Source organism: Enoplosus armatus, chromosome 8, assembly GCF_043641665.1.
Source record: "Enoplosus armatus isolate fEnoArm2 chromosome 8, fEnoArm2.hap1, whole genome shotgun sequence".
Lineage (NCBI taxonomy): Eukaryota > Metazoa > Chordata > Actinopteri > Centrarchiformes > Enoplosidae > Enoplosus > Enoplosus armatus.
The window spans coordinates 17,663,476-17,690,073 of NC_092187.1; the positions used below are offsets into that span (position 1 = coordinate 17,663,476).

The 26,598-nt window shown below is 39.4% G+C and overlaps 2 protein-coding genes across 3 annotated transcripts; one reads left to right on the top strand and one right to left on the bottom strand.

Annotated features, from left to right (window-relative positions):
- Positions 1 to 7,096: 7,096 nt before the first annotated feature.
- syn2a (synapsin IIa) lies at positions 7,097 to 16,277 on the bottom strand. 2 transcript variants are annotated; one of them, XM_070910376.1, is made up of 11 exons: positions 15,937 to 16,277; positions 10,344 to 10,401; positions 10,144 to 10,235; positions 9,824 to 9,980; positions 9,548 to 9,637; positions 9,379 to 9,441; positions 8,984 to 9,126; positions 8,816 to 8,890; positions 8,593 to 8,695; positions 8,211 to 8,357; positions 7,097 to 7,219 (listed from the first exon to the last, which is right to left on the bottom strand). In XM_070910376.1, exons 1-11 carry the CDS (start codon positions 16,275 to 16,277, stop codon positions 7,097 to 7,099), a joined length of 1,392 nt encoding a protein of 463 aa, XP_070766477.1. The 2 variants fall into 2 exon arrangements, with proteins under 2 accessions (XP_070766477.1, XP_070766476.1); XM_070910375.1 differs by having other exon boundaries at positions 7,097 to 7,231.
- Positions 16,278 to 19,064: 2,787 nt separating this feature from the next.
- On the top strand, positions 19,065 to 24,924 carry vgll4a (vestigial-like family member 4a). Its single transcript, XM_070910795.1, has 6 exons — positions 19,065 to 19,169; positions 19,714 to 19,868; positions 20,922 to 21,084; positions 21,973 to 22,198; positions 23,142 to 23,256; positions 24,245 to 24,924. The coding sequence occupies exons 2-6, from the start codon at positions 19,787 to 19,789 to the stop codon at positions 24,442 to 24,444; spliced, it is 786 nt and encodes a 261-aa protein (XP_070766896.1). The 5' UTR covers positions 19,065 to 19,169; positions 19,714 to 19,786; the 3' UTR covers positions 24,445 to 24,924.
- The last annotated feature ends 1,674 nt before the right edge of the window (positions 24,925 to 26,598 follow it).

Consider the following 26,598-nt stretch of genomic DNA (forward strand, 5'->3'; position numbering starts at 1 on the left):
TATCCACATGAGTGTTATTTTCGAATGGCGCTTCAATGTAAGGCCACATCTTTATCCACAATGCTGCAACAGCAACCTACACTAAAAATCAATTGTTTACAAAATATGTGTTGTGATTGTCATTTCAATGGTTGTTTCAATTCTGTGACGAAATGAAGGCACACTCATGCGGCTCAGGTGGCTCATTATGTAACCATGATAACACAGATACAGTGCATCCGGAAAGTATTCACAGCGCTTCACTTTTTCCACATTTTGTTATGTTGCAGCCTTATACCAAAATGGATTAAATTCATTTTTTTCCTCAAAATTCTACACACAACACCCCATAATGACAACGTGAAAAAAGTTTGAGATTTTTGCAAATTTATTAAAAATAAAAAACCTGAGAAATCACATGTACATAAGTATTCACAGCCTTTGCTCAATACTTTGTTGATGCACCTTTGGCAGCAATTACAGCCTCAAGTCTTTTTGAATATGATGCCACAAGCTTGGCACACCTATCTTTGGGCAGTTTCACCCATTCCTCTTTGCAGCACCTCTCAAGCTCCATCAGGTTGGATGGGAAGCGTCGGTGCACAGCCATTTTCAGATCTCTCCAGAGATGTTCAATCGGATTCAAGTCTGGGCTCTGGCTGGGCCACTCAAGGACATTCACAGAGTTGTCCTGAAGCCACTCCTTTGATATCTTGGCTGTGTGCTTAGGGTCGTTGTCCTGCTGAAAGATAAACCGTCGCCCCAGTCTGAGGTCAAGAGCGCTCTGGAGCAGGTTTTCATCCAGGATGTCTCTGTACTTTGCTGCATTCATCTTTCCCTCTATCCTGACTAGTCTCCCAGTTCCTGCCGCTGAAAAACATCCCCACAGCATGATGCTGCCACCACCACGCTTCACTGTAGGGATGGTATTGGCCTGGTGATGAGCGGTGCCTGGTTTCCTCCAAACGTGACGCCTGGCATTCACACCAAAGAGTTCAATCTTTGTCTCATCAGACCAGAGAATTTTGTTTCTCATGGTCTGAGAGTCCTTCAGGTGCCTTTTGGCAAACTCCAGGCAGGCTGCTATGTGCCTTTTACTAAGGAGTGGCTTCCGTCTGGCCACTCTACCATACAGGCCTGATTGGTGGATTGCTGCAGGGATGGTTGTCCTTCTGGAAGGTTCTCCTCTCTCCACAGAGGAACTCTGGAGCTCTGACAGAGTGACCATCGGGTTCTTGGTCACCTCCCTGACTAAGGCCCTTCTCCCCCGATTACTCAGTTTAGATGGCCGGCCAGCTCTAGGAAGAGTCCTGGTGGTTCCGAACTTCTTCCACTTACGGATGATGGAGGCCACTGTGCTCATTGGGACCTTCAAAGCAGCAGAAATTTTTCTGTAACCTTCCCCAGATTTGTGCCTCGAGACAATCCTGTCTCGGAGGTCTACAGACAATTCCTTTGACTTCATGCTTGGTTTGTGCTCTGACATGCACTGTCAACTGTGGGACCTTATATAGACAGGTGTGTGCCTTTCCAAATCATGTCCAATCAACTGAATTTACCACAGGTGGACTCCAATTAAGCTGCAGAAACATCTCAAGGATGATCAGTGGAAACAGGATGCACCTGAGCTCAATTTTGAGCTTCATGGCAAAGGCTGTGAATACTTATGTACATGTGATTTCTTAGTTTTTTATTTTTAATAAATTTGCAAAAATTTCAAAAAAACTTTTTTCACATTGTCATTATGGGGTGTTGTGTGTAGAATTTTGAGGAAAAAAATTAATTTAATCCATTTTGGAATAAGGGTGTAACATAACAAAATGTGGAAAAAGTGAAGCGCCGTGAATACTTTCCGGATGCACTGTACTGTATGAAAGCCTCATAGGCCTCGACTCCACCACCAGGTGGCAACAGGAAACTCTGTGTGTCTACTTGGTTGTCACCAGCATTTAGTTATTAAAGCAGTGATGGTGCTCATTTGTTTTGTTCCATTTTAAACTAGTGAAAGCGAGTGGTAAAAATGAACCATGTTCAGTTATGTTATGTTATGTTGTAGATGCTAATCAGGTGCATTACATGATATTCAGTGATCTCCGTGTTTATCAGCACCTTGACATTCTCCTTCATTATAAGATGGAGGCTCTTCTCTTCCTCGTCTTCAGCAGATGGTCAGTGCAGCGTGCCCCCACAGGACACTACTTGTTCATGTTGTGCAGCAGCTTGGCAGACAGCTGGGAGGAGTCTAGACGGAAGCTCCTCAGCTGGAGCTTCAGGGCCCACGGTGTCATTCCTCTGAGTTCCTCAGTGGCTTTTACTATCACCAGGTCCAGGTCAGCCTGCTTGTTATGAGGGAAAAACATCAGTACCATCTGGAAGCCTTACAAATACATAATGTTGAGCACATTTTATCCATGGGAGATGTTTGCTGATATTTGTTGATGCAAACAACATGAAACTGCTGCTCTAAGACAAATAACAGATGTGATAGTCATCTGGCTCCAGTATATCAGACTTCTCAGCACACTTATGCTCACAGTCGGGACACAGTGGGGCCTCTGCAGCCATGTTAGCCACGACTAGTACAGATCATGTGTTGCACATCTAGAATTTGGTATAAAAACACCCAAACACCCAAACAGTGCAAGAATAAGGACCATGTATGATCATTTTACAATAAATGCATGTGCTGTGTGTTTTCCAAAGAATTCCCTGTCAAGATTAAAAATCTTATTACTTAATTATTATAAAATACTATTAAGTATTTATAAGTATTTTCCATTTTATAAATGTGTACCACCATAAATCAGGTGAGAATAAAACCACATAGTTGACTAGCATATACAGTGTATATACGTTGTCTCATGACCAACTCATCACACTTATCTAGAAACAACAGGAACTGAGCAGATGCCTCACAGATGGTAACTCAGGTGTAGCAGGAAGTGTTTGGTGTTTGGTTGCTACACAAAGTCTCAGAGGTGAAGAAATGGAGATCTGGTGGGACATCATAATGTAAAAACCACCTTGCACCTATTCTAATATTGTTGTGGTATGAATCAATGTGGTTGAGGGGTAATCAAGAGAATAATAAATGTCAAACCTGAATGAATGTGCCCAATAAAGTAGACTTGTCTTGATGGCTTATTCTGTGTCAGCAATTACAAAATGTAATATAAAACGTGTCTGTCACACAGTCAGTATTTGAATGAGAAGTTAACCAAATTTTATTTCCTGCACTTCATGAGCCAGGACATCATTTGCTGCTTCATCCCACCTTATTATTAAAATCACAAGAGAAGCTGTTGACATTCACAACTCAACTATTTACAGGAATCAGCAGCTTTTTTTTTTATTTGGCATTTTTGCCTTTATTTGACAGTTTAACAGTGAAGAGGCAGACAGGAAACGGGAGCAGAGAGGGGGCTATAACATGCAACAAAGGCCAATGAACTGCTGACGCTGTGGTTATGTGGCGTGCGCTGTAACCACTCGGCTACAAAAATAAACGTATAATGTAGGTCCAATAAGTCATCACTATGGGTCTGAAGTAAAAGTTATTAGAAACAGAAAAATAACTACTACAATTACTATTTAGTACACAGAATTTACTATGATAATCAATATAACCACAATTTAACGTTTGTGGCTGTATTATTGATAATTGTTGTCTCTGGTATAGGTTTACATGGATATCAGATAGTAAACAACTACATTTCTAGTGAAGCAATGCAATCACAAAAATACTCATCGTTCGTTCTCATTTGAAAAGACACTCACCTTACAGCTTGGCTCACATCATATCATTGACAAAACACCTATCATACACTTTTTCCTGTGTAGCTAAGCAAACATGCAGGTGAGCAGTTGTGGAATCATACAGGTTTAAAATAAAGCTTCTTTATTCAGTAAACAGACTTCCAAATGACTTCCTCAAATTGCGGATGGTCTCAGCGTTCACTGTGTCCTCACTGGCACTGTCTTTTAGACCGAAGGCACAGATCAGGGACTGCGATTTGCTGGAAGACAAGAGAATCATGACTTTGTGTGTGCAGAGTGAGTCAGGATATACACTCCATGGCCTCTTTATTGGGTACACCTGTACAGTCTAATACAGTGCTGACATGAATTCTACTTTTATGATGTATAAATGTTCGTCATAGAGGAGTTTCTAATATTCTGTCTCCTTGTTGTATGTCAATGGGAAGGACAAAAATATACATATGAATTTACACATTTCCGACAATGTAACCAAAACCGGGACATTTTACTCTGTGTTAAGGTAGAATTCATGGCAGAGCTGTTGTAATGAATTGCATTAGATTGCACAGGCTGCTGAGTGTATGTGAATTCCCAAGTGAGTTGAACATACTCTGCTTGAATAATTCAAATAGCTAGCTGAAGCTATTCATATCAGCTGTGGACGTCCCTGTGATTTTTCCTTTACATCCTTTGCAGGGGATTTGACATTTGGATTTGATCTTTGGAGCAGGCCTTTGTGAAAGAAATCCAGTGGGCCCCCCAATTTCAGCACATTATTACATCTTTTATGTCATGCAGGCATCTCAGCTATGAAGACAGGATGATGAATAAAAGTTTCAAATGTTCCAGATGTTAGTATGTTCATACGCCTTGCATGCTCTCACAGATCACTGGTTTATTAATTAACTGATCTGACACAAATACAGTGATCCCACATTGTTAACGTGTAACACAGACAACACGAAATAAAGCCACAAACAAAGCAGAGGGAATACATCATCACGACATAATTATCGCTACCACAATACAGATATTGCTTCATGCATTGGAAGCAATGTACTGTGTGCAGTGCAATGCAGTGTGTATGCCAACTGTTGGAGTGGTATGGCCTCCTCACTTCATTGCATATTTAATAAAGCCTGTGTCAAATGTTCCCTTAAGAAATAGTATTACTCAGAACATAACACATAAGGACACAGACCAAACGTATATATTGCAAAGGAAGCTTTATTGCCAGTGACAGAAGGGAAAGAATTGATTTTTTTCCATAATGTATTGTATTCTGATCTTGATTTAAACAGTCCAACACCGGTTTTAAAAGTACATATATTTAGCAAGTTACCATGGCCCTTAATAGTTACAGTCCTGTAGGTCTGAAGATATAAGTTTCACCTCAACACAATGGCCAAATAAACACGTCCAGTTATAATTTATCAAATATTCAATCATGATCACTGAACCAAGGCCTGCCCTCTGCATGTTCCTCCCTTGGAAATCAATGCCATGGCATATTTCCTATTAAACAAAACAACACATCCATAAAGCCTCAGGCATGGCTTTTACAAGGATACGCTCACAGATACAATGGCACTTAATACAACTTGGAAAAGAATCACACACAGAGCTTGCTGAACATATTTTATACTATAGTAACAATCAAATTGTTGGAAAACGGTACAGATTTCTTTTTACAGTTGATTTGGTTGCTTTTTAGCTGTTTCACCATTTAGGGTATTAGATATATGAAATGGCCTCCACAAAAGCCACTGGACAACAACCAAGTGATTGTGACATTTGTCTAAAAACGCTTTAAAACAATTCAAGTGTGGATGACTTTTGAATTGATTTGATGGAAGATCTGATTTCAAAATGAAACACATTATTGAGTAAAAAAACAAAGATTAATATTGCACTTTCCATCAGCTCACAGGAAGAGTGTGATAAACGTGTTGAATCTTCGAATGGCAGTAACACGGGCACAAGTCCACGCTAAACCTCAGAGCACTTGCATTGTTGTCATAGCAACACCACCATGATATCTGATATCCAGTGCGAGGGCCCTGGGGGGGGGGGGGGGGGGGGGGGGCTTTAAATCTGGCATTTCGTGGCAGATCATACATTATACACCTTTTCATTATCAGCCGTAATGTATGCTTCCACACAACAGAACGCAAAAAGACAACAACAATTTGAATACAGCATCAGTCCACTGGCGTGTGATTTACAACAGGCTATTTGAAAACATAAGTATAGTCTTGGAACGCTGCTCTCGGATGACATTACACACTCCACGTGACACACTGCAGGAATAACAGTCCCCTTGCTGATATTTACATTGTGGGTTACTGGAGTGCAAAGACTGATTGAAAGCAAATAATTTATTCTTTGGTTCAAAATTATACAAATATATTTAAGTTGTGTGTGCAAACCTGCACACCCTACATAATAAAATCTTTAATAAATCTTAGACTAATCTTATTTATAATGTGTTGATCTATTAATATCCTAAAATCACTCTAAATAATCTCTGTTATTGTGACATTATAGATGAAAAAATTAACTTTAAGAAAGGCCACATACTATATGTTTCTATTGTATGTGTGAGCAGGAGTGTACACTGTCGCACTCACTGTGTTAATGCATGTCTGGTAATGAATATATGTATCCTGTAGAACTTATATAATATGCTTTTCTTATGACACATTCACAATGCATGAATCACAGGGAACACAGCTTGGGTAAAACAGCGATGTTACGTGAACATCCCACTTGATCAGACATTGATAACTGACTTGCACCTGCATTTGTATCAATCATGCAAAACAAAAATAAATATCTATTAGGATAAGTATGAAAATAATCACCACTACAGCCATACACACTCACGTACTGTATACATATTGAGATATACACAAAGTTCAAACTGCACGATAGTCCACAGTTTGAACAATATCTAAAGGTACACACCAAAATAGAAAACAGAAAGGGGTAGGGGGGGCAAATAAAATGTTCATAGCTGGGTCAAACAGGTAGCACAGAGCAGCACTGAACTCAGTGTAGGCACAATCTGCTTTTACATCATCAACAACAGACCCAAAGAAAAAACCACAGCTACCGAAACATAAGTGACCTATACAAGCACACAAATCAACAGGTCAACAAGTAGACAGTACATTTTGACACTGCATAGAGTTAAAAACACAGTCCAGGCCAGCACTCAGCTGTACCGAGCTCAAGTCACCAAGATCTGATTCTAGCTATCAGCATCCCCACACACGCACATGTTTGCGCTTGTGTTCAGCTAAGGTACGTCATTGTTATCTAGACTCTGAGACTTCCTCCCTTTCTCCCGGGTGACTCAGTTGGCCTGGACTGGTTTTGGACCCACTGCAACGCCATTACAGTCGAGAATGTACTGCAGACAACCTTGAGGCGGGCGCCCGGCACCGTTCTTAGTGGGTTCACCAACAATGTCTCCCTTCTGGCCAGCTCCCTAAAAAGACAAAGAAGTAACTGTGATGGTTTTCTTGTACTGCGACCTAAAAATAGCTTGATTATTTGAATCCTATACTACAGATAAACAGTGGTGAAAGAAGTATTCAGATCCTTTACTTAAGTGAAAGTAACAATATCACACTGTGAAAATACTCCACGACAAGTAAAAGTCCTGCATTCAGAACCTTACTTCAATACAAATATGTATTATCAGCTAAATGTACTTAAAGTATCAAAGTAAAAGTACTCATGCTGAAAAATGGTCCCTGTCAGTGTTTTACTATGATGTTTTTGGATTAATATTACCGGAGCATTCATGTGTATGTTGCATTTTACTGCTGTAGTTGTTTAAGATTGTGCTAATTTTAACTACTTTCTGTTGGGTAGTTTAATCTACATCAATGCATCTTATTCTATAAGATCATCATATGTTTGTATTGTCACTGTGTGAGAACTACATACTGTATCTCTAAAAAGTCAACTTCTCATGAGCTCAGAAAGACAGTCCTGTTTTCAGCTTTGTGATGATGCATTTTCCAGCTAATCCAAGATTGTTTAAAAATAGTTAATTAGGCTTAAGAAGTAGGAGCGTCTTCTCAACACATAAAGGAACACTTAATCCTTCACATTCAAAATCACCAAATTTGGTGATACATGGTTTTCACTGGACAGGAAGGGCATGAAAAACTGTAATCTGAAAGGTATCTATTAACTATAACTGTCAGACAAGTATAGTGGAGTAAAAAGTACAATATTTGCCTCTGAGATGTAGAAGTAAAAATTGTATAAAATGGAAACACTCAAGTAAAGTACCTAGAATTTGTACTTAAGTACAGGACTTGAGTAAATGTACTTAGTTACATTCCACCACTGTAGATAGCTGATAATACAACATAAATAGGACATTATCATTATATTAACAACTAAACTAACACAAGCCTGCTGTTTCTAATCTCTGCGCCTGTGTGCTACTGTACCTGCGATGGCTGTATGGTGGTGGGTCTCTGGGGAGCACTAGCTTCCTTCTCTGCTGACCGGTTCATTTCTGCCAGCACCATGTCAGCAATGAGCTGCCTGTCCTCGGCCTGGTGCTCCCCTACCAGGGGCATGGAGGAGCCCACCACCTGCGCCACAAGGAGGGTGGTAACAGCAGAGAGAGAGAGGATGTCAACACCACTGAGTATGTGTTATGTAAACCTCGTTTTTAAATAAAATATGTCACGTTCATTTTGACTAGAAATACTACAGAAATACTTGAACAGGAACAGGAGACATTTGTACTTTTTTATATTCATACAGTTCAGTGTGTTCTAGAAATATAATTTTAAGATTTCAAATCTGATTATCAGGGACTCCTACCTCTGTGATGTAATCTTTGCCATCTTTCCCATGGATAGCTTTGACCGCACAAATATCCAGACCTCCGAAAATCTCTGAGCATGTGTCGACCCACAGCTTGTACCTAAGCAAAACAATCCACACATGACTCAAAACCAGTGGCAGCATAATGAGATACCGCAATAGCGTGTTTTCACTTCAACAGAACATGTTACTATATATGACACTAACAGGCAACACTCACCTATCGGTCATGGCCACCTGCTCGAGCATAGCTGAGCCAGTATTGGTCTTCCAGTTACCAGATATAGACGTTCTCCTGAAGTGTGTAAAGTGCACAAATTACAACAATTTCAGTTTTGTTTCTCATTGACTTGTAAAGTTGAAGTAACAAAAGTGTAATTTTACGTACATGTAGGCTTTGTAGTCAGTGCCAATCTTCTGGATTCTGATGTCGTACTTGGAGTCGATGAGAGGTTCTGTGGTGGTGTACGTCTGGGTGAGAGCCACGACGCTGGCTATGTCCTGGAACTTACTGTGATTGTCCACCTTCACCTGTAGGCAAAAACACAAACGTTAGAGGGAACCGAGTCAAATGCCCAGGATTTAAAAAGGCTTCTCACTTCATTGACTCCTGCAGGCGACATCATGATGCAGCCAGATGTGTCCTGATATTTGGATGATTGCTTAAATTAACAGCATTATGTATTTATTTATGTTTAAAATTCCAGAAACAAAAGCCAAAAATATAGATAAAACAAAATGATGCATGCTTTCATATAACTGCAAGAGGAAAAATCTCTATACCTTTCCAATACCAGAGTGGGCATGTCCAATCTTCACTACCACAGGGAATGATGGCATGCTTACCTAAAGTAAGAAAGTATAGAGTTATTGTCTTATATTCTACTTCATTTTTTTCCCGTCTGAAATTATATTTGGATGCCGTAGAGAGTGGGTGAAGACGGGTTCTCACCATCTCCTTGTAGTTTGGGTAAAAGGTCTGCTCAATCAGAGGGAACTTTTCAGCACCAAGCTTCCTGTAGGTGTTGATAAGTTGGGCAAACTGGACAAACAAAAAGATAAATAAATCAGATATCATTTATAAATCATTTCACAGAGCAAATTGTTTAATAGATCAAATGCAATGCAGACAGAGAATCAATATTATATTATATATCAATATTATTATTGTCCCTTTCCCAGCTGCATTGCTTTACAGTAAAGCTCTCCCTGGCTGCTAAGTGCCTACCACCCATGGCTTGTCACACAGGTTGTAGATGGACTCAAGGGAGTTGATGCAGGGGACACCTCCGTACTGCAGACCAATGATCAGGTTGCGGAAGTCCTCGTTTTCGGTCATGCTAAAGGCATGTTGACGAATGAGGACAAAGTCTGGCTTGAATGACCTACAAGATAAAATTATAGCAGAGATGTGACAATAATCGGACCAGAAAAATGACAAACGGATAAATGCTGATAGCAATGTGGATGAATCAGGAGGTCAGCACTGCAGGTGGATACACAACACCCCTACTGATTTCCGTCTTCTTGTGTGTTTGAGTGTCTCACCTCATAACCTTGGTACCATTTCTGAGAACTTGCATGTTAACGTTGCAGGTCCCGTTGGCATGAGCCACAATGTTGATCTCGTTGAATTCAGCCTGAGGAGTTGGTGATTAGAGAAGCATATGAGGGCAGAGTACTTAAACTTCTCTATTCTGTTTTACATAAGTACTTAAAATGGATATTACCGGCTTGGTGAAACGTACCTGCTCCACTTTGATGTCATAATCCCCAAGTACTTTCTTTCCACGGAATAATTTTGCCCTGGTTAAAACAGAAACACAGAGAATGTTAATAAAATAGAGATTTCCAATTAATGACCAATTCCACGTGTAAATCTTGCATTCAGTAATCACTTTACAACAATATGATTTATTGTTGAATATATCCCACTTTGTTGAGTGTATGAACAGCACAGAGCAGACGAATGCTCTCATGCTCTTCCAACTGCTGATACACAGCCTTTCTAACACTTCTTCCCTTCTGACAACGAGGATAGCGATAAAACATTACAACACTTTTAAAAGCTGCATAAGTTTTAAAGGCAAGCCTTCCATAGCGTACACACAGATTAATTAAACATTCCCTACCCTTTCCCCCTAGTCTGGGACACTAGCAGTACGTCCCATTGGGCTTAAAAAAGGATGATGCAGTGAGGTAACATTCCTGTTCAACACACTAAATTCACAATTTCAGAAAATGGCTGACTTGTGATTCAGCACTTTTTAAAACAGAGTGTCTCTGACTTTTCTGGCTTGAATAAAAACTACACCTATGGGTTCCTTAAACTCTCCCCCCCCCCCCGAATCACTATTGGGGGAGGAAACCCATGGGATTTAAGATTAAGATGGATCAGTGTCTATATACTGACACCACACAGGGATGAAAACTGCAGAAGCCACGTGTTGATTGTCGGTGTTAACAGCGTGTTTGATTTCTTGGGGTTTTTTCTACACTGATGTGCAGGGGCTGTACGGGGGAGACTGGGGTGATCTACAGTAAATCAATGCTAATGGGGGCCCAAAAAAAGAACCCTTCCCCGCCATGGAGGAGGTTTAATTCTGGTTTCCATTTCCACAGCTTCAAGTTCATACTAATAGCCAACTACTGCAGTGCAACAGTGGTAAACTGATGTGGTACAAAACATTATGAAACCACCTTTAACCAAATAGGATTTGCAGAATGCTTCAGTTTGGCTGTGTTGATATAGTTTGACAGCATGCGGTGGAGTTTTCACTTCCTCTTCCTCCTAGTTTGTATCACCCTGCTGTCACTTACCCTGCTCTCCCTGCCTGCCGATGTACCGAGGAGGTAAAGCTCAATAATTCATCCCCAATCTAATTAGAGCACGGAGATCTATTTGGCTGTGGAGGAAAACAAGCATTAAAATATGAATCACTGCTCCTATATCTGGGAAAATGAAAAGCCTACTCTGCGTTGTGATGAATGCTCTTCTTGCCAATACATTACTGTAGACTGAGACAGCATTTCCAAAACATGGCCGCTTAAAACAAGCACAGAGACGAGGCATGAAAAAGACAAGCCTCTTATTTCGTTTTGCCATTCAAATTTCAGTCTTTGTCAGCATTGGGGAATGACTGAGTGGAGGGAGCATTGTGTGTTGGTGTCAGCCCAGCTCGGCATGCTGAGCACCATCCTATGGTACGTTTAACATGACCTTTCAGCACAGTGCATTAATATGAATTAGTATTTGACAGTCGGCTCACAGTAACCAGCTCCTCTGGTTAAAATCTAGGCCCTCTCTGTGTTGTTCTTGTGTTAGCTTTCATCCAAAAACAAAGGACATTCATGTTACAATACTTCCGCCATTGCCCTTGACTAACATACTGGCCTTAAAACTGGAGTAAGTCTGTGCGCACTTTGCTTCTAGCTGCTCACTGAGAGAGCGAGAGAGTAGCATGATGTGGATGTTTACTTGGATCATTCACTTGTAAGAATCAATATGGGTACTCTTGACTTGACTTGAAATAAAGATGAGATGAGAAACCAAATAAGACAGAAAATGTGTTCCTCTTTTATGATTTCAAGAGTAAGTAAGACGATATAGACCATGATAAATTACTTCATTAATTAATGGTGGCTATTTCAAAAGTATTGCCAAATGACATATTGCTGTGACAGAATCTTTCACTCAGATGATTCACCTGAGAGCTTGATCAGCGGGAACCCTTGCTGAATTTCAATATCTCTTAGCCTGCTTAACATTCAACCTGACATGTGGGTAATATTTGAATAAGGTTAAGCTCACAGTGCAAAACATTCCTGCCCTGATTCCGGTTAAAACAGTCCCTGATGTATTTTTGTACTTTTGAACATTAAGTGACTGAATAAAAGGAATCTAAGCCTCTCTACTTTAAATATATGCACACTATAGAGAGAATAAGGAAGCAGTACATGTCGGCTATTGGTCTGATAAGTAAGACAGTGGAACATCTGCTCCTCCTGTCATAAGAGCAATTTATAGCACAGCATTCCTGGCACAACCCTCTCTGATGACTGGCAGCTTCATCTACCAAGTGAAAACACTGGATGAATGACAGAGGGTCTGTCATTATAGACTGTCTCTATATGTGCTGTGACCCACTATGATTTTATCAGCACACGTTTTATTCTACACTGTTAATTATTCTGCTCAACACAACCTGTTGAACAACAAATTAATTATTCAAATAATTGTCTGCTTTCTTTGTATGGCTGATTCTAAGTGCAGTACATTTTGCATTTGGAAGCCTCCTTGAAATTTTACATTTTTACTATTTGCCAAGCTCTCAGTAACTGCCTGTATGTTACAAACAAGTTGTGTAATACTGAAAACACCAAAAAACATCTCATTTGAATCTCAAGAATCCTCATTTGTTACTGAATAGGAAACTTTTAATAAGAGAAAAAAAATACTTGTAAGTAATGGTCAACATTTTTCTCTACAACATGAGACATGAGTCATATATATATATATGACTCATGTCTCATGCGATGTTATCATCTGATCTGATAAATAGATGTTGACGGCCAAACCTTCTGCCAGATGCAATTAGTCTGGAGGACTCTTTCCTGATTTCATTCTGTGTGCCTTGGGGCCACCAGGTCTCATCACTCTGGCTTTCATTTGCAGAAGAAAAAGTCTAGAGACAGCCCGTCACACATAAACAAGCCCTCAGACTCAAGGTCTGCCAACATTACAGAGAATATTAGGTGCTCAGCAAAACCTGCATGGAGATAAAGAGACATTTCGTCTTCTTATAGCTTGCCAACAGCTATATTTTTTAAGGTTTTCGTCTTGCTGATGTGGGAGCTGAATACAAAACACGTAGTGTTTTAAACACGTCAGTACTTTCCTGAAGTAGTTAATAGTCCAAACAGTACCATTTCAAACAGTAGCACTACATAAACACACTACAGAGCACTAAATGTGAATGAAGCAGACCTACGCTACGCAGAGTAAACCAAGACTGACTTACAACCACTGGGTGAAAGGTCTCATAAAAGCAACCAAAAGAAACCAAACCTAGTGGACAAACAGGTACAACTCCCCATTCAGTGATATTGAGCAGCCATGAAAAATAGATGTAGCACTCAGACAGTAGAAGCCTCTTGAATGAAGTATTTTAGCTGGTCTCCCAGGTGGATGTGTACTAGATATATGAAGAAAGAAACCATTAAGAGCAATACTAGTCTGTGGAGCTCATGAACACACTGAACTAACATTACATTGAATAAACTGCATTAGGCAACAGAACTAATGTCAGGAAATCACTTGACGTTTTTATCAAATACAGTGGAACTACTTCATATCAGATCTTGTTAAATATCGACAGCGAGAATGTTGGAGTGTGAAGCGTTATCTTACTCCCAGCCCAACCTACTCAATATTCTCTATTAGAATGACCTTTGATGGATGACATGGTTTTAGCTTAATGTATTAGATGGTGTTCCTCTGCCAGAATTGCTGAACAGTGTCAGTGTATTGGAACATCAGACTCAACAAGCGGCTTCCTTTCCACTCATAACAAATGTGGAACAAGTGAATGCATAAGGCTGGCATCCATCCCGCTGACGAGGGTCTGATCTTATTAACATTGATCAAGGTTTCTATTATATAAATGTCCAGTCCTGCACACATAAACAGAGCACACAGTAAGGCCACCTGCTAATATCCTAATATTTGTGTGATTGTGTGTGTTTTGAGGGCAACTTGCTCAGAAGATTTAATTAAATTCAGCGGCATATGTATCTTAATCATTGTCTCTTGTCGCAGTGGCCATCTTGTTATGGCCTCTACATGATACAGACGACATATTAACCTTGATGTGACACACATGTATACAATATGACACCCTGAAGACTTTATGCCATCTGCACAGTGCACAAATAAGTCAGAGGATAGTCTGTTTCTTTGCTCTGTAAAAACAAATTGGTTGTCCAATGGTTGAAGGGGGTTGTAGATTTAATTCTGATTTTACTTCCATGCCTTAGGAGCGCCCAAAGATTCCACAAAGTCAGCATATCAGTGTGAAAGTAGTCTCTTTGAGCTATAGATTTAGATAATTTCTGTGTTTATATTTGATAATTCCTGGGTATTTAATCTCTCTATAAAGCACTTTGGTCAACGTTTGTTGTTTTTAAATGTGCTCTATAAATGAAGTGACTTGACAAATTGTCGAGATTAGTAAGGCATCACAGAGTTTCAAGTTCCTGCTAGGTAGCAACTGATAATGTATTATACCATAGCAGGCAAAAGAAATCACATAGATGAACCGTGCAAATGTGTGAGGCATCCACTGTACTATCCAGCTGCACAGCTCTGGCACACACATTGCAGTGGGAAACATGACAGCTGTGTAAACAAGTGTTGATCATGTGGTGATAGAATTACGATCTCATTAAAAGATATCAGTCTCTACGCAAAACAAGTTTCTACTAAATCCTCAGACAAAGATGCTTGTGCTCGGCTACCCCTGAGACAGATCCCACAGGAAACTGATTGTCAGTGTAACGGCTTACATGCCTTAACGTAAGCCCACTCTTAACATTAAAGACACGATGGTCTTTTCTCCCAGCGGGCTGAAAAATATAGCCATGTTTTCTGTCTACTGTACACCACTTGTATGATCGACTAACGTAAAACCTGTGCACCATGGGTTGCAGTTAGTTACATTAATTGTTCCCTATATTAGCGCAGGACATGTCATGTGACCTGCTATGAGTGAGCAGGGGGAAACCCCATTGATGGAGGGAAAGCACTGCAGTATTTAGACGTCTTCCAGAGAAATAATGTACATTTCCCAATTCTGCACAACCTGTGGAACATCCATTTTTAAAAATGGTACAATGTCACATTACAGGGCAATACTATCAATGTTTTTAGTAAATTCACCCTTTTTTCTTTTACAGGCAGCTGACCCCTTACTTCTATTGCTCCAATGTGTGTAACACAATGAAATAGTACATAAAAACAGACAAAAGAGGACAATAAAAATCATCTATTTCGGTGTAATGTCATTAGAATCAATGGACCGTATTTCTTTAAGTATTGGCTGCCTCTACGTATTCTCGTAACACTGGCATGTTGTACCATCAAACCACAGCAGCAGCACCCATTCACATCTGTAGGGCGCTTGATACAGATGTTGTTTCAGTGGTTCTTTAACCCTTACCCAACTACTACATGCAAAGGAATCGTGAGGAGAAAATCAACATCAAGGATGAGCAAACAAGTAACACACCTATAAATGATTCAAAATTTACTATATGGCTGAGGAGAGCAACATTTTGTCTTACCACTCTTGCTGTGGTTCGTCAATTACCAGGAGAATCTTGAACTTCTTAGGTGTCGTGACTTGGGTCTGCTCCACTAGCCCTGCTGAGGCAGCTGTCTGCTTAACAACGTTGGTGATGGAGCTAAAGAAACCCGCTCCGGTGGACTGAGATGGCTGGGGTTTCCTCTCTGGAGCAGGGGAAGTGGCTGGAGGTGTAGGCCCAGCTGTAGGAGACTTGGCAGGTGTGGTGGTGGCAGGTGGAGGAGTCTGAGCTTGGTCAGGCCTCTGGAGGTCTGTCATGTAGCCATTGGGCAGGTTGGAGATGAACGTGCTGTCCGAGAGACGCCGACGCAAATAATTCATGGCTGCAGCTGAGAGAGCAGAAGAGTCAACAAGCACTGGGTGTGGAAAATTATTCTGCAGAGGAGTCCCTGTTCTCAGTGTACAGCTGATAATGGCTGAGCTCTCACTGCAAACTCCCAGCGAATGTATTCCCTCCCAGTTCAGCGGAGCATCCTCAGAGCTCCCCCTCACTGGCAGTGACGCTACACTCTCCCTCAACCAATCGCCTTACCCTGTGCTTTCCTCAACCATTGCCAATGATGCTCTGGCTGTGCCTCTCCTTCCTCCTCTCGTCCTCTCCTCTCTCCACTCTCACTCACTTGCATGCCTGCCTTCCCTACCCCTCCCCCATTTTCTACTGCCTCACAGGCGTCATGCTTTTTTGAACCACAGCATTTAAAATAGAGGGGTTTCCAGTGTAAGTGCAAGAGGGTATACTGAGTACTACATCACAATCGCCGTACTCCTTCTCCCTCTGTTCCTCGTGTCTTCTCTGCCCTCTGTCCATGCGCAGCATTTCTGTGTGTGTAAAATGCAGCCATGGAATCTAAAATGGCTGTTAGGACTAGTGGGCAGTGTTGACGGAGAGATGTCAGCATCAGCAGCAGTCCCTTGAGACACAAATGCATGCAGTAAACCCTCTCTCTTAACTGATTTATCAATCCCTATATAGCTACTCATTATACTTATATACATATACAATTTCTACAACCTCCGAGAGGACAAGCTTTACCTCACTGTTTTAGACTTAATTGGACTGCACATGTCCACTAAAGGTGGCACAGTTTATCATTTTATGTACAAGATAAGATTTTCAAATACACATTCACTTCTGCACACAGAAAATCTTCATTCTTATTATAGCACAAAAACACAGCTTATAATATTTTTCTGTACTAAAATAACTGCTAATTAACATAAATGATGCTGATACTTTATAAGGTTTATATATATAACTTCATTATACATTTTTGAAAAAAACATTTGTATGACAAATTAAACTCCTTTGTCCTCCTTAAAACTCCTTAAAACACAATAAAAGGCAGCTCAAACATGAAATACAGAAGGAACTAAAGCTACGTGATGAAAGCATCGCAGACCACCATGTCTCCAACACAACTAAGAGATTAGAAAATTGGTCTGGAAACAGATCAATAAATCAATAACTTCACCACAAATCTGGTCAAGGGGCTGCACAGTTTGAAATACACAATAACCTATGGATCTATACATCTTATTGCTGTGGCAATGAAATCCTTATCTGAGAAATAAGGATTTCATTGCCACAGTAATAAGATGAATATTTTTCTACCAAACAACCATGAAGCTAAAACACATTCCCTCAGCCATCAGGAGATATAAACTAAACTGACAGGCGCAGACAGGCTACTCTCCAGGGCTGTAGTTAGATAATAGGTGGTTAGATATAATACTGTAAACATAACATCAGACTACTACTACAGACTTCTACAGACACAAAAAGACTCAAACCTAAGCTGTATAACATTATACAAAAGAATACATGATGGATACTTAAGATACATGGTCAAACAGTGTTTTGGTCCATAGCTAGGATGCATGGAGTTGAAATATAAGGAAGTAGTATTGCTATCGTAGTATTTCTAAGCCTAATGTTGCACACACACACACACACACAAACACACACAGACAGAAACTGAAATAATAATAATAATAATAATAATACAATTTGTCAAAGCTGAGCTTCACATGAATAGTGTGAGTTAGTGAAGAATCCATGAAAGTGACAAACTACAGTTCTAATTGTGGCATGTATCAATACATTTTGTTTAATATTGTCATTTTGTTTCTCCATATTGTAATTTTACTGTCACTCTGTCTACACTTTATGTACAACATCTATGGCGTAACTATTGTCTTTTGTTTCCTGTTAAAGGGTGTGGAGTTTTTCCTTAACTGAATCTAGGATCTAATGACAGAGGACATGTATGTTGTACAGATATTAAAACCCTCTGAGACAAATTTGTAATTTATGATTTGGGAATATATGAATACATGCTATGCATGGTGTGTGTTGTACTGAATGTACAGTATAGCATGCAGAACTGTACAGGGAGAGTATGGGGTTGAATATTGGCTTGAGAAAAGCTGCACCAAGCACTGAATCTTATACATGGATCCTTGGGTGACATCAACTGGTAGTAGTGGTGTAGTGAATACCAGTACCCACCTCCACTTTGCTGAAATGGAAAAGGTTATTATGCCTTTATGTTTGGCGAGTACAGGGAGAATTGCATATTGTCCTGTCAATCTATGAGTGCCATAGACCATAGGTATAAAAAGAAGTGGCTAAATATGCAACATAATGAACGCCATCACAAATGGTCAAAAGACACATTAAACATCTCAATTATTTACAGCTGCTCAAAGTTTGCATTTGTAATTTCTCACGCCATTTAAAGTAAAAAAGAAACATGCTGTCTCTGGCTGATATGAAGTTGGTGTCAAACTTTTTATGGTAGCATTAAATATTTTACTGTTTAGTGTTAGCTGAAGTTAACGCATTATTCAACTTCTGCCGTATAGTGTAATTAGAATAAGTTTATTAAAAATATTATTGGTTGTACTGTTGATAGAGAAACCTGCAAATGCACCTTTTATATGAATGTCTTCACACGTTTTTCTGTCGAGCAGATCCTCAAACACGGTAACTTCGCCTCTGTTCGCCTCGTCTCCGCTAGGGCCGCTCACCACTCTTTTGTTTGAAGACTGGTGCGGTGGGAAAGTGCGTGAAGGCAGTGCAAAGGCAAGCAGGGCTAGCCGTGGTGATGTTGTGGCTGTAAAGCTAACTTTGTCGATGAAGTGAGTAAAATTAACTGTTAACGTTAAGCTACTGGAATTTTGTTGTTGGACATAAACCCCCGTTCATAACCAGTAAGTTGTCAATGACTATGTGTCGTTCAACGGTTATTCGGTTTTGCTAGTTGAATCTGGAACCGTTTAAGCTAAATTACAAAGTTGGGGACTAGCTAGTTGTTAGGTTAATGGCTAACGTTAGTTTGTGTCATAGACAAAGTAACGTTAGCGAAAGTTAGATAGCTGGTGCGATAGCTCATGTAACGTTAACAAACACAACAGTTAGCTAAGCTAACTGAATCAATATGTGTCATGCTGTTTATTGTATTAATAACTTTGACCATAATCTCAGCGATTACAACTTTTCAATCCAACTCATGTAGCAGCAGAGGCTAGCTGGTTCAAACTAGCCTAACATTGTAGCAGTTAGCTGAGCCTACGTGTTTAGCTAGCGGTACTGCTAGCCTTGGAATCCTTAACGTCAGCGTCAGGACACTTAGCCAGCTAACCGCTAACGTCAATAGTGCACTAGCCATTTCGATGAAATTGCTTCCAATGTAAAGTTAAGCCAAGTTTATATTTCTGTTTATTAAGTGATTTGCCCAAATGTTCTCTTTTTCAGGATATAACTTTGTTGTTGCCTTCGCTGGTATATCTTGCTAACATCGATGTTAGCAATTAGCCTGTTCGTGTAAATGCTATTCACTAGAATGGACCTGTTGAACTCTCAGTTCCTGGACAAGATGAACAATAACATTGGGAGACTGCACTACGAAGGTTAGTTTGCAATTGTTTGCTTGCTATATTGTCTCTTTATATTGTGTATTTAACTTTAACTAATCAGTGGAACCAACACGTTGCGGTTTTCCTTATTACCAATATAAATAAAGTGTTTTGGTTTGCGTCTGACGATAAGTCTTACCTACCATGTGGCTAAAGTCAAGCACACAACTTTTGATCAAATTTGATGCAAGATAAGTCTGCACGGTTCAACTGGTTAAACTCGATAAAGTGGGCACGTGTGTGTGTGTTTCACGTCTTAGTGAAGAATGTATTAGAATTGTTGTTTTTATTACCGGAAATACGAACATCATTTACAAATTAGCTGTCTTTTCCTCATAACACGACTTTAAACCCTCTTATTCAGCATTTTAGAAACCACACACAGACATTACATATACCTAAGACGTACCCACTAAAATTTATATAAGGTTCAAAACAATAAAAGCTAACACTTCAAATGATGCCTTATTTGATGCAGCAGGGTCAGGTGTAAGACTGTTTACACTCTTAATGCTTATGTGGAGGCCATATCCCCCAAGAAATCTTCAGAATAAAGTTTTTGTACACAGAACTTCCTTAATTTTTAGGAAGTGATTTAACTCAAATTATTGAATTCGTTGTTCAATTAACCGCTACTGTTATCAAATCCACATCTGAAGACTGAACAAAGTCCTCATCTTTCTGTATTTGGGAAATCAGCAGAGTAATCCGGATCACAGTTTGGTAGCCATTAATTTTTAGTATGAAACGTCTAAGTAAAATGCACTTAATTGAACTGTTTTCTACTTTATTCTTCACAGGCCAACACATACTCTACTGAAACTGTAAATCTGGTTGATTGATCTGGTCCAATGATTGCTTGAATGGTGCCCTGGACAAGTTACATTAATCAGACAGCTTAGAGGAACGTTTACAAATGGTCATTGGGCAGTAAATGTAAACATATTAAGCTACAGTAGTTTATATTCAATGTGGAGTTATGTATGTGTTGCTAGATTTAATCTCAATTTAATTAGATTATTTGTAATGCCAATTCCTCTCCCACAGATGAGTCCAGGACACCCTCCCTGCCTACTGCTATGTCCAACATAACTGGGCCTCCTCCACATTGCCCTAGCAAACGAAAGTATGGCGAAGAACAAATGGACGACCGAATCAACTGTGATGATGACCACATGACCAAAATGAGCAGGTTGTTTGCCACTCAGCTGTAAGTGCATTTCTAAGATTGAAGCATAAATTATTATCCTGGGTCAATGCATTTACTCTTTGAAATTCATTGTGTGCAAAGACTATTCTGAATGTATTCATCTTTGATCCATGTGGCAAATAATAAGCAATTACATGCTGTCCACAGGATACTTCTGTCATTATCGGAATCCCCAAAAATGCCAAATTATTATGAAGCCTGAACGGTCTTTGATACCAATGTTTTTTTTTTCCATTTGTATTGTACAGTAAATCATCTGAATCCTTTTTTCATTTTGTATTAACGTAGTTCATCAAAGTGAGCCACCATCTTTACCAAAATGGATAAGACAAGCTATTTAGCTGGTTCATACAGTAGCATACTGTATCACAATGTCAAGAACACACCAGAACTCAAATTTGTGTATTTATATTAAAATGCAGGGGAGCTTGAATGAAATCTCAAGGTTAGAGTTGGTTTACTTTGGCCAACTAATGGAAATACTTATGATAGCACAAAGTAATTTTACAAATATTATATTTGATATAATGTGTTTTTGTTATTGGAGGGAACTGCTATGGAATCGTGTTTTTTCATTTCCCATACAGCATTAATTCATGGAATACAAATATCACCTCATGATTATCATGATTTTAAGAGACCACTTAGTTTTCCAGCACAACAAAGTCTGCAAGTGGGAAATCATGCACCTAATCTTAAAGTAATTCTAAGAGATGCCTGCAACGACGAAAGGCTGCACACTAAAAAAGACAAACAAGACCACAACCCCAGCTTATGTTTTGTGCCGTTATCTTTTTATAGACAAGATGCGACAGCTGGTGGATGAATTGTCCATGAAAAGGTGAAGCTGTCGGTGGTTATTGTTTAATTTGTACTCTCTTTATCAAGGGCCCGTCCCTCTGCTGGAGACAACCGTAATGAGCACTGGAGCCTCAGTCACACTCCTGCGGAGCACATTACTTCCTCCTCTAACGGTCTCCATGGGAACCACCTCTATGCTCCCATCTCTGGCTATGTTGTAGACCAGCCCCTGGCTCTGACCAAAAGCAGCCACGACATTGGAGTCGGGGGCAGAGAGAGGTCCGTCATGAGTGGGACTGTAGAGCGGCAGCAGGTATGTCAATGTGTAACACTCACAGAGGGCACATCTCATTTTCACAGTGACAAGAATGAAAGCATGAAACCTTAAATGGGGTTTTGGTGACAAAATAGTGTGTGATAAAATAAATGAACACATGATTTTAATGTTGAATAATTTGGTTGAATTAAAGCCCAATTCATGCTTGGCGTATCTGCATAGCCATGAGGGTGCTGCCGCTGTGTGATATCAATTAATAACAGATTACACTGACTGCAATCCTAACCTAACCTAACCTAATCTGTTTTCCTTTAAAATCACATTTTAGTGGCAAGGTTAATGTGGTCAGAATAAGACCAAATATATATATATATATTTTTTTTTTTTTGAGAAAAGTGTTCCACATGATAATTATCTGAGATTTAATGGCACAATTAACTTCAGATGACACAGGGGTGTACATACATGTTCACACACGGAATCTTCACACAAAGTTACTTACTTCCTAAAAATAAACACGGTCAGAAAACAATTTGGTGCAGTAGAAAATACTGTAGGGCCCTTGTACACCAAAAAAAATTAACATCATTGTAATTATGAGATGCTGAAAGACAGCCCTTTCCCTGAGGGTTTCTTTCCTTGGATGTTTGACTTTCACTATACAGATGAATGTAGATGGCTGTCTCCACGTTCCTCCGCTAAAGCAGAAAGTGTTTCCATATTTAATCTGCTGGAGACATTAATCTCTGTATTGGAATTATCATTTAAACACTCAAATATTGCATCTGGTCTTAAAGAGTTAAGGTGAAACGGTGGATGTGCTTTGGTGTCTTGTCAGTAATTTACTAATCATTTCTGGACAAATATTAGACAATATATTAATCAGTGCAGAGTATTTTTACATTTAAAGTCTCTCTAGAGGAGATCCATAAGGGGTGTACCAACCTTTTAGTTGACTCTGTGTTTTTTCCACCTACAGAATCGTCCCTCTGTTATTACCTGTGCCCCTGCGAGTAACCGCAATTGTAACATGTCGCACTGCCACATGAATGGCTGCTCACCCAGCCCACCTGCTGATGAGAGGAAGACCAATGGTAAGCCTTTTAAAGTGTAATTTCAATACATAATATGTAATCTGATACTATATATACTACTATAATGTTGTATTCGAAAGGCCCTGTAATGTTTTCAGAGTGATCAACATATCCCTAAAACCAGAAGAATATATGTGACATCAACATCTGGTCATAGTTTTTGGCTTATAATATTGGTTTATCACAGCTGTTGCGTTTGTGTGACAAAGGTTTAATGTAATGCTCATGAATAAAAAATACTTTTTATACATTATGTAACACTGAGGTTTTCCACTCATTCTGTGCTCAATGGCTGTGTACTAAATGTAAGGTTTCTGAGTCAATTTAAGCCTAAACTGGTCAGATTTATAATTATGTGTATGTTCTTGAGACCAAAACAAGCCTTTTTTTGAAAGCAGTTACTGACAGGACACATAAGTGAGGTTAGCTGAAGTGTCTCTTTGACTTTATGCAAGTCAAGTCTAAACATGCCCAAATTTAATGCATTCTGCTTTGGAGTTGTTGTTTTTTTTACTCAAATAAATAATAACACTAATAATTGTAATGTAGGCACCTACAGTATATCCCAGATTTCGTGCCTTAAATCCAAAGATGTTGTTGACTTTGTGACACAGTGTGTGTTATTTGCAAAAAAGAAATTATACAAATCAGTAGGTTTCCAATGTTACGGGACATGACACTGAACTGGAGCCTTTTTGTCCCCTCATCGTTCAAAATTAATTAAAAAGGAGTCTTGCTGAGAACAGATCATTTGCACTCGATCCTCACTATTACCTAACTATTATATTTTAATGTGTATTATGTTTGCTATCCAAAACATTTTCAAATACCCCCCTATATATTGCCCAGAGTTTGACAGAGAATATTTCTAAAACAACTCTCTTTTTATTGACTTGATGGAGTAATCATAAATATGTTCTTTTTATACATTACATTCATGGAAATAAAAGGGTTTTGTCTCCTTCCTCCTCACATAATCTTATTTTAGCTAACACAGTTAGTGATCCTGTGATTGAGGAGCACTTCCGTCGCAGCCTTGGAAAAAACTACAAAGAAGCAGAGCCTGTGTCCAACTCGGTGTCCATCACAGGTTCAGTGGACGACCACTTTGCCAAGGCCCTGGGAGATGCCTGGCTCCAAATCAAGGCCAAGGGTGGGGGTCATCAAACCCCGGAGGCAGATCCATGAAGCAGAGGGGAGTAAACATTACAATCACTTCTCCTGTTTGTATCTGAGAGTGGAGATAGCCCACTGTCATTTCTTGCCAAGCATTAACTTCCCTTAGCCAAGAACAATGTAAAGACATATGGTGCTCACACAGGCGGTTCCGTTGTGGACTTCGAGCTCGACCTTTTGTTAGAACACTCAGATTTGTACTCTTAAAATTGGCAAAGTCTCTCTGTTGAAGAAGAGAAACATAAATATTGCATAGTTGGGTTGACAATGTTAGCTGTGGAAACTATACAATCACAGATTTTGTTTTGCTTTGTTAATAAGATTCACAAAGTGGTCGGTTGTTAGGGCTCATGTTCTCTTTTTACCTGCCTTTCACCTGCCTTGATAGCCAAAGAAATTCTCTGCCTTTTCCATCAACATATATAAGCCATAGATCTGGTGTTTCATTCTAAAATCACACTGCTTTTTAATCTATATTACTTGAAAAGGACAGCCAGGTCTCATTTGCGCTATTAGATTTCTGACCGCTTAGGTAGCAGGTTACCTGTTTTCAGATGGAACTAATGTGTTCAAGAATGCGTCTTGTGTTTTGAAATTGTGATAATGCAATGAAGGCTCTGGACCCCCCCCCCCCCTCCCTCTCTCTCTCTCTCTCTCTCTCTCTCTCTCTCTCTCTCTCTCTCTCTCTCTCTCTCTCTCTCTCTCTCTCTCTCTCTCTCTCTCTCTCTCTCTCTCTCTCTCTCTCTCTCTCTCTCTCTCTCTCTCTCTCTCTCTCTCTCTCTCTCTCTCTCTCTCTCTCTCTCTCTGAAGACAAATCTGTCTTCTCTATGATCCTGAACTGGACTTATCCACTGTTAACTAAATAATTTGAGGTTCCTGTCTATATGCTCACTGTGGCTGATTACTTAGTAAACTAATATCAATCATAGTAGATGTGTCTAACTAGAAAGCATGTTTCAAATAGCTGGTTTCTATGACAAACCTTATTCTATACTATATATTTACTCAGAATTTATTTTTTATCTGTAACATTTTAGAAATACTCACTGCTGGTACAGTTGTACTCAATATATTTTTTGTATCTGGTTTTCATTACTATATATGTAGGTGCACATCTTAGCATCCATCTACAAATCACAGCCTCTGGCAAGGTTGTCTGAATGCAGTTTAAAAGGCTACATTGCTTTGTTATTCTGTGGAGCTGGATGCTAGAGATTTATACAAGACTGAACACAGCGAAATCCGACCTTCTGTTGCACAGTCTATTAGCAGTGGCTTTATTTATTCTGAACATGTCGATAGTTTAATGTTGACTTTTGGCAAAACATAGTGACAACAGAATTCTAATTTTGAAAATGAGAACAACCGATGATGTCTCCATTGCTTCAATGACAAAGCAGTTGATTCCCCTTCAAAACGAAGTCCTTAATTCACGAGTAGGCATCAACATTCCTCCATGACTGCCTGACACTGGTCAGTCGCTTCACTTGTGTTTAGCAAGCACACCTGAAGTGACCAGTATGTTTGTTTGTTGTTTTGTTTTTTTTAATCAAGGTGACGTCATGGTGTGAGCTGCAAAAATCTTCCCTTATTATGGAGAAATGGTGTAAGTGAGTCACAAAGTTTGTTTTGTGCAGTTTTGTTTTAATTAATTTCTCACCCTTCTGAAATTCTCTACTTATAGTAGTGTAACCTATTTGTCAACACTGATTTAAGATATGGTATTGTAAATTCAGATTTTTTTGTATGTCAATTAACTATCTGTGAAAGCATATACGTTTGTATTAATATTCTACAGTTTTTAAATTGTTACACTATCCTGTCTTTATATTTTATTTTACTCATATAAGACTATCATTGCGCCGCGCGGAATGATCATAGATATTTTGTTTCTATTCAGAGTAGTTTCCTCATATGTAGCATGGATGTTCATTATCTTCTAACCATGCTTTTTTTTATCTTTCTAAAAGTTGATTATTTTCCCACAATTGTCAGATGATAAATAAGTGCAGGAACACAACAGTCTTTTGATCAAAGACTTTCTTGGTGCAGTGTCAGATAGACTTCTGTACTAACAGTTTAAGGAGTTTGTTTAGCTTTCTGTGTGTACCGTAGTGAATTTAGGGATTATCATGGAATCTGCTTGTTTGACACAAGTCGATTTTT